At 50.8% G+C, this 17,585-nt stretch overlaps 1 protein-coding gene across 1 annotated transcript in view; it reads right to left on the bottom strand.

Annotated features, from left to right (window-relative positions):
- Positions 1-17,585, bottom strand: part of LOC119109861 (alpha-mannosidase 2x) — a 49,879-nt gene that overhangs the window by 15,251 nt on the left and 17,043 nt on the right. Inside the window, exons 2-4 of the mRNA XM_037233613.1 lie at positions 16,372-16,636; positions 3,046-3,135; positions 448-620 (exon numbers count right to left, since the gene is read on the bottom strand). Of these exons, the coding sequence (XP_037089508.1) occupies positions 448-620; positions 3,046-3,135; positions 16,372-16,626 (518 nt within the window). The 5' untranslated portion in view covers positions 16,627-16,636. The remainder of the gene's footprint in view (positions 1-447; positions 621-3,045; positions 3,136-16,371; positions 16,637-17,585) is intronic.

Below are 17,585 nucleotides of genomic sequence, written 5' to 3'. Positions count from 1 at the left end.
GACAGGACCGCACCGACCGACCTGTCCTCGCCAGACAGGACCGCACCGACCGACCTGTCCTCGCCAGACAGGACCGCACCGACCGACCTGTCCTCGCCAGACAGACCGCACGGATCGACCTGTCCTCGCCAGACAGACTGCATGGATTGGCCCGGTCGAGCCCCACAACGGGGCACTGCACCCGTTTGCCTGGCAGCTAAGGCCAACTCCTTTTCTGTTTCGAACGCTCGATAAAGTATTACAAAACACCGGCCTTTCTGTGATAATTTTCCGGAATACGGTGACGGTGACAGCGCAGTCATAATTTTGCGTATCAGGGACTGATTCATAGTCCGACACTTGACGACAAAAGTATCCATATTAGTGCATTTTTTTCGGTTCATGCAAATACTTAACGGAAATAACGTGTGTTCTCAGTGCTATTTACCGCCGGCTGACCTCACTCACTCATTCCACCACAGCTGGAGGAAGGTGATTTCCGTCCACATGAAGCGCATCAGCGGCAGCTGGGGCATCATCGCCACGATCGAGTCGAGTACGTGACGCGTGCGTGTCCGGTAGTAGTCCATGACGGTCCAGCCCCAGCCCGGGTCGTTATGGCTGTGTGGCACCACCATGATCTGAAGCACGGTACGAACGTTTCATGTCAAGAAATTCTACTTAATTCGATTTTAAGCTTGCACCTGAACTACTCAACAGATCACAAAACGGGTAGAGGATTTCCCTGTCGTGCATTGGTGTAGTTCTCGCCTCGCTTGCCGGCGCCACGAGGAAGGGCCTCCCCATCACAGCCCACAACCGTATCCGTGAAGTCCGTCACGGAGGCTGAATGTGCAGGCCGGCTTATGTGTTTACGTGCTCAAGTCGTCAGATTCCGGACGACCCGGCCCCCGGGCGATGATACTCGCATGGCAAGCGAACGCTGACATGGCGAGTGGACGACCTCATGGGAAGCGGACGCTCACATGGCGAGCGGGTAACTCTACGGTGGGCGGACACACACATGGCGAACGGGCACCCTCATGGCAAGCGGACACTCCATGGTTAGCAGACGCTTGCATTGCCAGCGGACACTTCATGGCACGCGGACGCTCACATGGCGAGCGGACACGCCATGGTTAGTGGACACTCACATGGCGAGTGGATACTCCATGGTTAGCGAACGCTCACATGGTGAAACGGCGATCACTCGAAGCCACTGCGAGAGAATCGTTATTGCAGTTTATTTGACGGTGTTGGTTTCAAAATCGCACAAAACAGCCAACAGTCGGATACCGAGGCGGCGCGTCCGTGGCATATCCTGAAGCTCGGTGAAAAGAAGATTGGTGTTTATGTTGATATTTGGCTTATCCAAAGCAAGTTCGTCACTTTCGTACAGGCGAATTTCGTACGCAAGGTGCACCCTCAGGTCAGAATGTGTACAAGCGGCACAATTCCAAAGGTATCTCAGACTGAAACATGCCCTAGAAACGGACGGATCGATGTACCAATGCCACGCTTTATCTGATGAGAAAGTTATGGGTCATCTCGGGAGTGCGTGGTGATAAAGGTCCGGTCTTGCTTCAGCTTCATCCACAGCGAATGTTAATCCTGACTTACCTTTAAGTCCGCACCACGCATACAACATGTGAAATGGAAAACCAAGTGCCATATAAAACAGGATTTAAGGCAGAGGTGAAACGCTGTGTGATCGAAGTGTTGGCAGCTAAGGCACTGTACGAGGGCACAACCAATGGCATCACTTGCTGGCTTGAGCCACCAATGCTCCTCTGAGCCGCATCAATGCAAAGGAGCGAAGAGGGACATGGGCTAAATAAATACAGAACAGTTATCCAACTGTAAGTATACTGGTAGGCACTTAAACACGTTGTTACTACTATCGTGTTAATTTTGTACCAAATAATATTCGCTAGGTACCCAACGTTTTTCTCATGCTTACTCCTTCATATGTTAAGCCATTCTCCAAATATTTGACAAGTTTTTTTCACATGATAATACCTGACTGGAACAAAAAACAATGACAGTTTATTTATTGCGTGATCGTGGCTGTCGTGATGGTACAACACGATCAGCAACAGCGGTGATAATTTATTAGGATCTGCGATTGGAAATGATACATTATTCCACTGCAGAAAAACAATTTTGAGCCTACACTTTTTTACATAACAACGGTAATTTACCACCGAGGACACAAATTCCAGTGACCAAAATCCAGGAGAAATCAGGTTTTGGGTTAAGTTGGGTGAACGTTTTTGGCCCCCCAAACGATTTAAAAAACGCCCTGTATTTTCTTCGTCGGAGGTCCACCGATGTATCACCCGCACGCGAATTCACAATGACGGTGCTTAAAAATAGACCGGATGTGAGTAAAGCCCGTGAGTCCACCCAGGCGTAGTAATCTCAGTCGGTGAAATCGAGATGAATTCGCAATGATTTACGCTTAAGACAATCGTGACCACTTGGAAAAATCATATTTTTGGGCGTTTCCGCAAATCTTTTGGGAAGATATCACTCACACTGACATAATCTAACGCCTGTGTATCGTTATGGTCAAATCGTTCGGTTTATCGGCATCAGTAATCTATCGGTTAACGGTTCTCAGTATCTTGCATTTGAGATCGATTCTGTTCGAAGATTTCGTCGGTCGATTACTGACGCATTTGTAGATCTTGCAACTGGTTTCATGCTTTCGTCTACTACGTTGATTGGGATATCCCACAAATGTTTGAAAACGTGCAAAAAGGGATCTGAAATTGAAGGAAACGCACTGGATATTCACCGGACAGAAGGCAGCAAGTACGAGTTATGTCCTTAAACTCTAAGCGTAGCAATCTAACGATAACATCAAACCAAAGCCACCACCAGTTTCCGTCATCATTTACCTGCATCAATTCCTAAAACAAGGAAAGGTATACGTCGTCATGCAAGACTGCTGATTCTATTTTCAACCAAACATGATATCTCGGCTGATGCACAACAAAGAAATAACTCAGTGCCTCCTTCACGCACAAGCTAAGGAAGATGTCCACAGAATCTGAACAATACCTTGAGGGGAAATCGTGGTTTTTTCTTCATATTTTTGAACCGCTCCTCCATCTGGCCATTCCAGAACGTTTTCGTCTTCGTCCACGTAGCCTGTAACAAAAGAAAAGTTCTTGACATTATTGCGATTAGTGTGACATTCTAGCCCATATCAGTTGGACATTTTTTACATCATCTCGGACGGCTTTCCTTCATAACACGCGATGCTTTCTAGCATGCGAGGCACACTTGGACAGTTTGATGTAAATCCTCACCAAACTCCTTGTGGCTTATTGCCAGGTTATGCAAAGGAATTATTCATAAACGCCCTATTATTAGTCAACTAAAGCACCCATGAATGCGGAAAGCCTGCTTTGAACGTCGAACCTTGTCTTTGCGCCGCGGTCATGGGCGAATGCTCAGCACGCAGGCGCCTAATGGGGAGGTTGTGGAAATGGGCCGGGCACATATCCAGCGAAGGCAACCAATCATATTACACAATATACGTCCGGCAATAGACAAAGGACATGATATAGTCATGTCAATATCTACCTGGTACCCCAAGCTGGAAACTAATTCATATCCTGAGCAAAGTATGTTACAGCACATTCTTAAGGTTGGCAAATCAAAAATAACTGCCGCGCCTTTGTAATTCCTTTCATGTTATACCATGACAATAATTGGTGATGAAATACGTGCAGCTGCTGACTGCGGGATCGGCTCACCATCACCTGAAGCCACCTCCGGGGCTGCCGCACAATGCATCATACGACATACACGGGAGCAGGGCCAGCACAAGAAAAAACCAGGAGGGTGGTCAGAGCGTCTGCCACGGTGGCGGAGGGCCGGGCGCGGCGGCGTCGACGGGGACAGCGATCGTTGGTTCGCCAGGTCGTCTGCAACACGAGCAAGGACGATGCGCGGGGGGCAGGTCCATGTGGATAAACAGGGCGAACGCTGCACTGTTGGTGCTCTGAGGCGATCAACGGTCACGCGATCGGCGTGGGATGGGAGGCGGGGGAAGCCAGCACGACGTTTTCGAAGGGAGATACCCGAGCTCCGTAAGGATGCATCACACGGTTCACAGAGCGTAGGACGGGGCTGGGGGGTGGATGACTCGCTTCATCGTCTGATTCCTCGTGTGGTGGGAGGTCATCCGCCTGGATTCAGTTCTCCGTAACGGAGGCAGTGTCGAGGGTGCAGGTTACTTTAACTGTCCATAGGCGAGCACTGCCTGCGAGCTCGTTGCTTGCTGGACCCTCAACCGTGTTACGGAGTGGCGTGGCCGTGCTCAACACGTGCAAATGCCTGTGGGCAATCCGCATAGGAAGCGGATGGGAGCAAAGGGTCTCCGAAAGCCAGGTCCCAGCGAGAGCGGGTCACGGTGTCACCTGACCTGTCGCTGTGTTCGGTTCCCACTGCTATGGCGTTGGTGCAGAGCGCGAATCGGCACCTCCTCTCGCGCACCAGGAGCGGCGCTGCCATGTGGCACCGGCGACAACACGGATTTGTCTGAAGGTGCAAGCGTCGCGTGACGGCGCACGCCGGGAAGGGGCTCACACAGGCGGCGCGGCCCCCTCTCGTGGCGCGGCCTCTGCCGGCGTGGCCGCTGACGGCACTCGGCCAGGTAATGTATCTTTGGCGGCGATCGGCAGCGGCGTCTGAAACGGCGGCGTCCCCGTCCTCTAGATGCGGCGCTACTTAGGCGACACTGCTGTAAATGGCGGCGTCCATAGCACCGGTGACACAAGGCAGCTCTTGCACGGAAAGCCTGTTTGTCAGCGTGCGGAGCGCGGCCGCAAGCGGAACATCAGCCCGGCGCCTGGCACGAGGCTATCCAAGAGCTGTTCGGACGACTGTAACGTTTCTGACGGTCTCTAGTGCGTCTGCACTCGAGGGCGAGGGCTCGAGTGGCGTCGGTCTCACCAATGGGCCTGCCGTTCATTTGATCTGTAGGTTTATTAGCAGGTCTGCATGTCAGGCGGTTCATGGATATTGGTTCCGGACGTAGAGCGTCGAGCCGCACCAACTGCGCACCTTGGGCGACGCTGTATAACCTCCAGACGCCTAAAGGTCGCCGGGTGGGTGTCCAGCGTTCTGCTTGGAAACGCTGCGGTTAGTTCCCGTGCATGCTTGGTTTCCGCGGAGTATTGCGAAACAGCGATTATCTGACTACTGGACCTGGGCGTGTTACGTGGCGCGTGAATATTCAGATCCCGGCTGTAGACTTCCGTCTTCGCTTATGGCCCCACAAGCATGAGCGGCGCGATCTCGCCACCCACGTCGAGCATCTCGCCATGGCCCTATGGTTTCACTGGTAGGCCCTGTCGCTGTGCGACCGGCTGGCCTTTTCATTTCATTTTCAGTTTCGGGTTTGCTGCTTACGCTGCAGCAGCTTAACGAAATGCTGCGGCTCAGCCCAGGGACCCGGAGTTGCTATCCCACTCGCTTCAGATCAGCCTGACGAACACAGCGTCAGAAGCCTTAGTCAGCGGCGGTGGCCGCGGGCGTCGCCGATAGTATAAGAGCAACCAAGGCCTACTTAAGGGGGGTGAGGGTGGGCGGGGGGAGGGGGTGGAACAGTGGGGTGGGGTGGGGGTCAGGGCCATTGCATGTGCATATGCATGATGAACAGGCTCCACACAACACCAACAACACTATGTTTGATTCCCAAAAGATGTGCCATGACCGTCATTCTCATAGGATATCAACCTGCGACGTGTTGCTAAAGCGCACACAATTCGGCAAGTTATCGCCCTACGCTCTCATTCCTACAATCCCACAATACGTTCTTCATTGTACGCATGCATTACTGATGGAAACAGTGCATTTCCCATAAGCAGATATATTATACGCCTCGTCCCCCAAAAAACGTCATGATAAAGAGGCTAGTGGTATACATACAAGAGACATGGGTCGCTACAGCGTTCAATAATGACTACTTGTCGCCCTTAAGTGTGACAATAGACATAGCTTCACTACACGGCTCAAACATAGACATATATATATATATATATATATATATATATATATATATATATATATATATATATATTGTAATGTATATGCACGCATTCGTCTGGCCAAAAACCACTGTAGTTAAAAAGATTATCTCACCTTTTTGTACATTGAACTTATTGTGACATCACACTCCACACATTTGACGAGTACTGCCAGCTTTCTCAAAATCCTTCTGATTAGCTCAGAATTGTTATTCGAAGTAGCCGACCCTGCGGAGAAATCTCCTTTCACTCCCTGCCCATCATTATAAAATTAACACATTGCATTTGTCTTGTTTTTCCAACGTGTGTATTCTGCAATGTTTGCAACACACTAATGTGTCGAAATGATTGTGAAGTAAATGTTATGGAAGCGCAACACACGATGTTTGGACAAAAAGACATGCGGACATGAGGCTATCATCTCGCGAATTCAAAAGAAATGTTTTCATGTGGCTATGGCTTTGGTTTCTCCACTATGACATTTACCAGTGTCTATTTCCGAGGTACACCTTGGCTTTGGTAATTGGAGTATCACATGACCCATTATGAAGCGCTGGTTCAAAGTTAAACCCGTGCACTTCTGGCTAACAGGCTCTTGCCCGCTGGACTAATCACACATGTATTTTTGTTGCACCAGTAGGTGCGGGCGCCCGGTGGTTGCCATAACTTGGACTCTAAATAACTAGTTCTGGAGTTTCACTGAAGAGTTTTTTGAAATATGGCCCAAAGGTGGGGCGCTCTCAGTACATAACAAACTGGATTATCGGATGGATCATATGCAAATATTAATTACAAGACAACTACGGCACATTAAGCTATAGCCCGTGTAGCTATATGGCTATAGCTTTAGCACATATAGCCCGTGTTTCACACCACAGGGGCAGAAGAAGGTTAAGAGTAAATAAACCAAGAATACTTCAAATACCCTTTGCTTCATAGCTGTCTACAACCACACAATCTCTATGTAAACTGCAAGTATGCATGACGCTGCAAGTGTACGCCACTTCTGCCTAAATTACTGCAGCTTGGGCGAAAACCTGAACCACCAAAACAGAATTGTTGTTGGCTATCGGGACTTCACAGCTGTTAGCTTAGTAAGTATCGGGTCCTCAGGCAGTTCGCCTTTATGCTTGATAATTTTGCGCATTGCATGTCATGTATCCGTCAGTACTGTGCCATAAATTGGCCGCCATATTTTGCTTTCAAACTTGCGTGGATTTTTTTGTTGCACCCGTGAAGGGTGTCTTTTGACTGACTTTGAATTGCTCCTTCCTCAGCAAATGTTCGCTTTTTGTCCAAACCAATGTCATAATTGACGTGTCACAAATACGTACTTCTGCATAAGTTCAAAAAAATTGAGAGGGTGACGACTTCCCTCTAGCCTAGGCCTTGCCGGGAGACAGGCCATGGGTCTCAGCACGGATGGTTGTGGACAACCGACTGAAGAGAAAAGGCACTGAAGAGCACGGCGGCACCAATGGGTGACGCAATGCCAACTGTCAACTCACACCACCAAGTCCGCACCCGCCAAATACCTTATCGAGAAGAAGTCAGTACGTGTGACATGAGGTGGGAGTACAGCACCTGCTATTCATTTCGCACCCGGTGGCTCATGATAATCAGGCGTACGTGCCTTCACGCCACGTGTGTGCCTATTCACGTGCGTAACGTTTCAAAGCATCTCACGCTCGCATACTTCGTCAAGGTGCATGCAAATTTTGGCAGAAGCACTAGGGCGTCTTTGACGAAAGCCTGTCACTCCCCTCTATCGGGGGTTCAGTCTGCGTGGCGTTGTATCAATCTGACGGCTGCGTTCAGTTATGTCATGCTAGCGGCCGGCTGACATGGCGCGCGCCGTCCCCGAGACCATAAGCGGGGGGGGGGGGGGAGCTCAGAAGGTCCGTCGGCGGCATGCTTTTAGTAATGTAGTTCTTGTCCCCTGACATGGCCCGGGGAAGAGGCAGGTGCTGCTGCAGCCACACCACGGACAATCGGAAGGTGTCTGAAAGCCGTTTGTATGGGTTCGCCAACTGAGAGCGTTCTAAAGAAAGCCACCCTCCACATCTGCACCAAATAATTGCGGCAACCGACACTTTGGTCAGCTCGGCGCAAGCTCAAAGTCGGTTGGCCTCTTCAGAAAGATGTAATACCTGCGAGGGGACTGCCTTTGTTCACACTCCCGGGCACACTGCCATTGTTGTAAATGAGAAAATGAGGTCAAGTGTCAGGCGATTCACCCTCATTTCAGACCCCTGCATACTTGCATCGCTCCAGCGTGATGATGCACCACTATACCTGAACGTGGCTCAGCCATGAGAGCAGTTCAACGGGCTCTGCAGCGCGGCATACTGCGCCTACCGAGATTATTTACTTCATCCACTCCCATCGTTGCCCCATCAAGCTCATGAAGGTGCACCTTAAATTGACTCCGAGACACTACCTTGCCTGCCGAGACCGGCCATCCTTCTGACCTCAGCATCATTGACAACAAGCCATCCGGCTCATCGGCCACTTTGTATTTGTCGCGCGGTAGTTCTCTGAAGCCCGAGACCACACGGATGGTGAGAGGAGCAGGGCCTGGGTGTCACCAAAAACGCCTGTCGTCTGCCAGTCGGCACATACTCCCACTTACTTCATTTGGCCGAGAGTCGGATGTGACGGCGATGCGCCGCACCTGACTGCGCCTGTCTCCTTGACGACGCCCAGGTCAAGCCATATGACTGCAATGTCAGCCAGAGCACTCGGCAGCATGCTACAGGCCCTCTGGCAGCCGCTAACAGCAACCAATCGTCAGATATTGCCTGGACAGACTGCCCGATGGGTTCTAGCCTCTTCTTGAACAGCAATTCAACGGGCTCTGCAGCTGTCGCTTCCGAGAAGATCTGTGGGCTGCTGCCAGACATCGCTGTTCCGCTTTTGCGTGGCATCTCTACCGGGACTGTTCAATCGCCCCGATTACGAAGCAGTCATTTTTGATGCCGGTGACCTAATGATGACCAGCTCGACTCCTTGCCTGCTCTCTTCCTTACTGCTTCTTGCCAAGCTGATGCCTGACAGGCCCGACGCTACCTCAGTTCTCTGGCCGCATTTTACTACGGCCAATTCGATTCCCTGCCTGCTCTATTGCTCGCTGCTTCTTGCCAAGCTGTTTCCAAAGAAGCCCGACGCCGCCTCAGTTTTCTAGCTGTATTTACTACATGTCCTGCGTACAACTCCGATGGTTTCTTTACCAGTACACGCACGAATCAACCTGACCATGGACATCTCACTTGATATTTCGTCATAAGTTACCGAACATGCATGCTGTTACTAGCTTCACATAAGCCTTCGTTCAGACAAAACGTAGTTACTTAATGGCGTCTTGATGTCAACCCCATTAGCAACGCGCTCACAATGCCGTTGGCGAGTATCATCACAACACCTGTGTCCCCGTGGCACTGCTCCCTTGCCAGCGGAACCGAGCTGACATGACGGCAGCCGCCACGTTGCGGGGGGGGGGGGGGCGACCACCCCGTCCCTGAAAACGGAACACAGCGCAGCAAAGTCGAATGGAAATGAGTGAGGTGGGGACCACATCCCCAACTCCTCGTATGCTTCTGCGTCACTGCCGCGTGTCCATCCATTGAGGGGGCGGGGGTGGCACGCGTTACGTCACCGAGCAGCCCACTTGGCCGCGTGCCCGACACCGGGGCTATTTCTGACCGCAGGCTGACTGCCCGCCACCGCAGACATGGGATGTGCGCCGCTTTTTTGCAATGGCTAGCTGGCTAGGCCTCAATTCAAATATTTGTGACTCGGGCTTTAACTTTATTTTTTGAATGCATCTGTGTATCACACACGATGCTGTCCTTTTCTTGGACAAGTTTGGATATGCAAGTCAATTTCAACATTCGGTTCTGGACAGCCTCTTGCAACTACCTGCCTGGCTGCGCCCATACCGGAGAATTCCTCGCCATACGTGCAGACAGCAAGCATAACCGGTCTGTGAGAGCGCGTGCTCCCTGCACCGTTCACTGCGCAGAGGCTCCCACCGTGGCTCATTTGCACGTCGGCTGACCCGTTTTCATCGCGAGCGCTCCAGCCTCTCACCGTGGCTGGTGGTGGAGCGTCTTGCGCCCGCTGCGTAACATAGTTCACTTGATGCAACTTTTCTCGTGATGCAGAATTATTGCTTTCTAAAAATGTTTTAAGATCAGTCTGATAGTGCAGTCTGATAGTGCGTTGCATTGACAGCGCTCAGAACCGGTATGTTATCCATCTTTTGATAAGAAGGTGGTCTGTTCTACATGAGTTCCTGGTCCAACACGATTCCCACGCTGGTCAGGTCCCTATGCCTTCCGCCAGCGGTCACATGCTTGGACTCCCAGGCAACGGCGCACGCAAACCCGCCAAAGGTAGAGATGTACATGTGGATAAGCAGTCTTGCATTGGTCCTAAGTGGACATATGAATTAATAGCTCCTGCAACAAAGATCGACTTCACAAAAGTTCTGGTCACAAAATCAATTCCGTCCCAAATGGAAGAGCAAGTTTCGGCTGAGCTCTAAGTCTGACACCACTGATCCGCGACATAAATGCGGCCAGGACTTCCGGAGGGAATCACGCCGCGTTCATATAGCGGTGTTGGCGAAGGTTGACGCCACGTACCCAGAGTTGGGTGGGAAAATGTTCGTTACTCACTGTTCGGGACCTTGTAAGATGTTACCAATGCCTTTCAATTTCCCACAGAGTCTCACAAGCGCATAGTTATGGACAACCATTAACCATATCAGGGCGTTAGAGGGCCTGAAGTGGCGTCTACTTAGATAAGTTGGGTTGACACAGGATTTAGTTTCATTGGATCAACAGCTACTTACCGCAAAAGAGAATGCGGGATTGAAAGCAAACACTACTTGCAGGCAGCATACAGTGTCCTTAGACTCACTGTCTGACCCATTGCTGTTTAAGATCTTCCGAAAGCATCTTTCCATCTTCCTCCCCACAGCCGTCTTTTGTAATACGCACATGACGAGTGAACCCTGGACAAAGCTTTCCCTGGCGCAGAAAGCATAACATTCTCAAAGGCCACACTGAAAATCCCTTGATATATATATATATATATATATATATATATATATATATGATATATCGCATCATGTATCTTGCGTCTCATCGTAGTCGGTACCAAACTGCCGGAAAGGGGGGGGCATGACGAAGTCCAGCATGAAGGCTACCAGCCTAGACTTTGCATCCTTTGACGTTCATGGAAACGCTGGGTATACTGATCCCCAGGCTGGAACTGAGATAGACATGATATAAATGGCACGGAAAACACTATTTGATCACGGCCTTCGCGAAAATGGCGACACTATTTTGGCTCTGAAGCACCTCGTCGTCGGAATGCCAACGTTTCTCCGCGCGTCGCTCTGTTCAGTCATGGCAAGCCAAACACGGCAGCAACTCGGTAGGGTACAAACGTCAATCAGTCGTTCTGGCGCGTGACGTCATTGGTTACCGGAAACTCAACCACACTGCCCATTTACACGAGGTTACGGCGGCCAACGGTGCAAGAACCGCTGGCATCTTGCGTCCTGGAGTCGTCGCAAAACAGCGTGGCGCTTTGTAGCTTCATGGCTACAAGCTGGCGTGTTCAAAAAGAGCGTTTTTGTACAGGACGGTCAGTGCGTGGAACGTTTATCCGCAGCACCTTGTGCGTCACTCAGATGCTTTACATTGTTCCCAAGCGGCATTTATAGCTCAGGTGAGTGGACGTCACTGTACATTGTTATCTTATCAAACTATGTAACTTACTCTTACGTGGTGCTTTTATGCACATAATGATTACTGCCCTGCAGCGTGAATGTCAGGATAACCTGAAATCCATTAGCATGGCAGGATAGCGACGAAGAAAAGAAAGCTATAGAACGTGAACATGGTGCATGATTAGAGCACGGTGTGAAAGTGATGCAAACACCATAAGGACAAAATTGAGGACGTCCTGTACGCTGCATTTGTTTCCCGTGAATACTGGTTAGGGCTGTTCTGTCTCAATTGACTGCCCTAGCGGTCATCCCTTCCAATGTCCCCAGCCACGTGGCCAGGATTCTGCCCTGCTTGGGATGTCAATTTTCGCAGAACACCAGTGAATGTGGACCGAGTGTTAACCTGTTGACTCAGGGGGGGGGGGGGTCATGTACTTTATGGGCCCCCTTGGCTACATCCCCGCGCTAGCTCCGCCCGACCAGCCTCCGACCTCCTGTGTACTGCAGCTAGTGAACACAAGCACAATCAGCAAGGGACAGAGCATGGACAAGACCAACATCAGGCAGTACATGACCACTGTCCAACCGGCCACGCAGCCAGCCACATGGAGTGGTACAGTGTCGCAGCCAGCATGGGATGGTACAGGGTCACAGCCAGCATGAGGCGGTACAGAGTCACAAGCAGCATGAGGCGGTACAAGGGCAGAGCCAGCATTGGGTGATACAGGGGCACAGACAGCATTGAGCGGTACAGGGGCACAGCCAGCATTAGGCAGTACATGGACGGTCAGCATGAGGTCGCGTGGAGACACGCCTAGCATGGGGCTAACAGTTTACGGCCCACACAAGCCTCTCCAAAACCCATCACAGCTTAGGGTTGTTGTGTGGCGGTGGGATACATAGCTAATATATTTTCCGGCATGATTTCTGAAGCATTTTTAAGTATTGATCAACGCTGCCAGCCTTTCTCCAGGCGTCGTTATCTCTAAAAGAAGTGTTAACTCCGCGTCACTCCAAATGTTAACGCGGGAACGCGATAACCCTTATTTTTGACGTCATTCAAGGTAACACGTATACGAACTCACCATGCCTCGCGACAAGTGCCATAGCTGGCGTTACCTTTGCGTGCACCGCTACCTCACACGCGCAGCGTCTTATGGCATCCACATGTGGAGCCTCCGCGACGCGCACGGGACTTCCGTCACTCAGCGAACGGGGACAGGGAAGAGGAGGCCGGACGTGACGGAGGCGAGAGAGCGCCTGCACCGTTGTGGTGAGAGTGGCACCGTCAGGGGCTGGCAGAACCCCGATGACGGCAGTCAGTAACGAGGTCGCTGGGTCAGTCACCAGACCAGACGGCTGTTCCTCGAGACACCGGCTGCCAGCAGGCTGTTTGCCGCAGTGACGGTGTGTGCCTCGAACAGTTCCAAGCGGCAACGTGCCTTTTACATTGGTTCTTGTCATGCAACGCCGTAGAGTTAACGCTAAATTTATCTAGACGCCGACCAGCGGCCGGCTCTTCCCCCCCCCCCCCCCCCACACACACTTTTATGTCGCCCCTGTTCTAACGCAAATTACCGCTGACAGTCGTGACGTCCATGCACCCTCGCAGATTGGTGGAGCGTGGAATTCCCAACAAACGGTTGCCCCATGCGGTCGGTGGCAACTCACAGCGGTGTGAAATACGCTGAAGATGTCCTATCTACTGTACGAACCCCACCGTAGCAACACCAGCGCCTCGCGTACGCGCCGGCTGAGTCGGCAGATGTCCATACCTCAACGGTGGCGGTCGGCTGCGGTGACGGCCAATCCCCCCCCCCCCCCCCCCGACGAGTCTGGGGACAGACGCGAGACTTACCTCGGCTGTTTCCATATCAAGTCATGGGACTAGAGTTGGAATGTTGTCTAGGGATGGATCCATGGATTTCCTGATAACGTAACTCGTGGTAGTGGTCTATAGGTGGTCTACGTGTAATTGACAGCCACCATTTGAGCTAATGAGCAACATCTGTCGTGATTTTATTTCAAAATGCTATGCTCAGCTGCAAGTCGAATGCAGTTGCTCGTTCATGAAGCGTGATAAACAACCTGATGCTCATGCACCCTCACCCTCCAGTATCTGATTGAGACAACCAAGGCAACTCCACCTCGTGATTCAGTTCCAGCCCGGCGCGGCGCGGCAGGTTTCCTTGGTTAGCGAAATGAAGCAAATATGATTTGTAAAAATGTCGCCAATAACCACCTAACTTTCACATGATCGGATGCATTTTGTCACCATTGTGCAGATGCGAAATGAAACATGGTGAACATATTTGGACGGTTCACTTTCTATCGCAAATTTCGTGCACTGGGTGTATACAACATGGATTAAGTGAAGTGAAAAATATCATAAAAGTTGCGGCGCATTTTGTTTTATTATAGTGACCTATGCACGACTGTATTACGGCGGTGCTGGCTGCTCGGTGTCATAACATTGTTGATTAAATGGGGTGCTCCACATTTGTATGGGATTTTGAACTGAGGCAGCCATCTTGAAGATCATTCGGTGCAGTTCATAGCCCCGCCTTTTTAAAATCCAAAGCTTTTTAGGTTCTGGACTACACGCCAGAACGATGTGCAGACTCCTTCGATGGGACTTTTGCAGGTCACCCAACCAATCGCTGCAGCATCGATTTTCAAGAAAGGGACAAAAAAGTGTCAGTAACTACAGGTCTGTGAGTCTAACCTCACTAGTTTGTAAGTTCTTAATGAAATTCATGAAGGCTGCATTCAGTCACACTTAAAATGCATCAGTTGATAAATAGAAGTCAGTAAAGCTTTCTTTCTGCCAGGTCGTGTTTAATAAATATTCTAGAGTTTATGGAGCATGTTACCGGTCAAATAGATAAAAACAACAGTTTGGATGTTATCTTTCTAGATTTCAGTGAGGCATTTGATATGGTGCCACACCGTCTGCTATATCAGTTAAAATTGCATGACATTGAGGGGAAAATGTTTTGGCTAGGTAGGGGCCTGGCTGCTAAATGGGAAGCATAATGTAATGTTCAATGGTACAAAACCTCAGTGGGAGCTAGTAGACAGTGAGGTTTCACATGAGTTGGCGTTGAGCCCTTTGGTCTTTATTATTTTTGCACATAATATTAGGATAGGATTAGGGAGTAAGGTGCTAAACTTTGCTGACGATATCAAGTTGGTAAGGCTGTCAAAGAATACTGATCGGATGAACCAAATTCAACTTGGCTTGCATAAAGTAGTGAACCGGGCTTCTCCATGGCTTCTCCATGAATGTTGTCAAAAAGTTGTACTTGGCTTATGTCAGACTACAATTAGAGTATTGTGTACAGGCTTGGTCCTCGTGCTTCAAAAAGACATGGACAGACTGGAAAGAGTACAGCGAAAAACAACTAGGATGATAAATAGGATTGGCGACATAGAAGATAAGCACAGGCTTAGTGCCTTGGATCTGTATTCACTGAAATATCGCAGACTTAGAGGGGATCTGATAGAGGTATGCAAGATTATGAAAAGGATTTGCATGGAAGATCTACAAGGAGCACTGGAAATTAGGCCGAGACATAGCGGAAACCAGTTTCATTCAGCAAAAGGTAGGAGTAGAACTATGAAGAGGTAGATGTCATTTAGTCAAAGGGTATTAACCATTGGAATGGGATGAAAAACAAAGTTATAGAAAGTCCCTCCCAAGCAACATTCAAAAAGCGTTTGGAAAAGTCATATCGGTCTAAAAATATCATTTATAACTAAATTTATGTAGGCGAGGCGATTGGTTTCGAGGAGGTGTACGGAACCTGAGGCGGGTCAACCTCGGTAGGCCCTTGTGGCCCTTTGTTGGCCGGATATCGCTATGTCTTTAACCATCCATGACGCCATAATAACGTTATTCCACTCCTGTCATTTCGATGAACATGCGGCGATCAAACCCCAAAACAATTTCTCGAGTCATTCATATGTGGCGCTCGTGAACACGATTTCCAGACATAGCGGCCGTCAACTGTCTCTTTATCAATGCTGTGTAAGGTACGATGACCCTATCAAACGATGACGTATTGAGGGCCATATTCACGAAAAAGAGAAACTTTGTCGTCTAGAGCAGTCTTTTTCACTTAAAAGTATGCCAATAGTTATAAGTGAGCTTACTTTATCACATCTGATGCTTGCCCCCAAGTCTCCAAATGTAGACCATTCCCTTTAACCTCAGCCATTGTTCGGCCGAACCGTTGGCTGCCGGAACCGTGCAGCACTGCTTCATCGCCTGCAGTATGTCAGCAGTCACTGATAGCCATCGCTAGCTAATGCTGGTCATTATCATAGGCTGAGATCATCGGCCCCGCCACCAGTCACTACCAGCCCTATTCAGCTGCGGATAGACAGACTGTAGAAGGCCGCGATCGAAGATCACGGGCCGCTACCGCCAGTCGTGCCCAGCCAGCACATAATGTCTGCGGCCCTCACCAGCCATCACTGCCCGTCACATCCCATTACCAGAAGCTACCATCACCCATCACTTCTCTTGTCATCGCTCGTCATCTGTCATCACACGTCATCACCAGCGCATTTTCCACCGCTTTTCCGTGCCCGCGTGCTACTCACCGTGAAGTTGAGCGTGGGGAAGATGGCTGTCAGGTCAATGTCGGGCGTGTTGCGGCGTCGGCGGCCACCACAGCTGACCGGCTGAGTGTCAGGCCACCGACCTGCCCCGGGCGCGGTGGCCGGCGCCGACAGGTCAATGACGGCCAGTGCCAGCAGTGAGACAGCCGCTGTGCAGGTCAGTAGCAGGAGACGCAGGCCGCGCCGGCGGGAGCGGCAATACAGCTGCCATCGCACCAGACTCCGACCACACTGCATGGCGCCGCGCCTGCGAGGCAGAGCCGTCAGCGGTTAAGGGTCAGTGGTCAGGGGTCAGCGGTCAGGGGTCAACGGTCAGCGGTCAGCGATCAGGGGTCAACGGTCAGCGGCCAGGGGTCAGGGGTCAGCGGTCAGCGGTCAGCGGCCAGGGGTCAGCGATCAGCGGCCGAGGGTCAACGGTCAGCGGCCGGGGGTCAACGGTCAGCGGTCAGCGGTCAGCGGTCAGCGGTCAGGGGTCAGGGGTCAGCGGCCAGGGTCAACGGTCAGCGTTCAGGGATCAGGGGTCAACGGTCAGCGGTCAGGATCCAGCAGTCAGCGGCCAAGGGTCAACGGTTAGCAGCCAGGGGTCAATAGTCGGTGGTCAGCGGTCAGCGGCCAAGGGTCAACGGCCAGCGGCCAGGGGTCAGGGGTCAGAGATCCACGGTCAGCAGTCAGTGGCCAGGGGTCAGCGGGGGAAAGAGAGAGGGGGAGAGGGAGAGAGACGGGGAAGAGAAAAAAGAGGGACAAATAGAAGACAATGCGATTTTATGCGATCAGACAATGAAGCGAACCAGTGGGTCTCCCGCAAACGAGCACCCGCAATAACGAACCTGGGATAACAAGCGGCATGGGTGAAGGTAACAGCCAACTGTTCTCAGAAATGGGCATCACCGAAACGCATACGACACCGTAAGCGATGGGAGAATAAAACAGCATTGTGATGCATCCCACACTTAGAACAATGCCTTTTGTCGCATAATGAGCCCGGAGTATTTCAAAACAATGGACACAAATTTCACGACTAATGAGCTACTGTGAAAAGCGACAGAGCAGCCTAGAGCTGCGTAGCGGGCATTAACATCAGTGCTTCAGGCATTACTACAAGTCTAGTTATAGTGTGTATCAGTCAGTGGCATGTCTTAAACAGAAGGGTTGCTGGCGGCCCGTTCACTTGAGAGCTCAGTCCTTGTCTCCGCTCG

This window comes from Pollicipes pollicipes, unplaced genomic scaffold, assembly GCF_011947565.3.
Source record: "Pollicipes pollicipes isolate AB1234 unplaced genomic scaffold, Ppol_2.1 Scaffold_7231;HRSCAF=8579_pilon_pilon_pilon, whole genome shotgun sequence".
Classification (NCBI taxonomy): Eukaryota; Metazoa; Arthropoda; class Thecostraca; order Pollicipedomorpha; family Pollicipedidae; genus Pollicipes; species Pollicipes pollicipes.
Note: the sequence above shows the minus strand (reverse complement) of the source record. Positions and strands in the feature narration are given on the sequence as shown.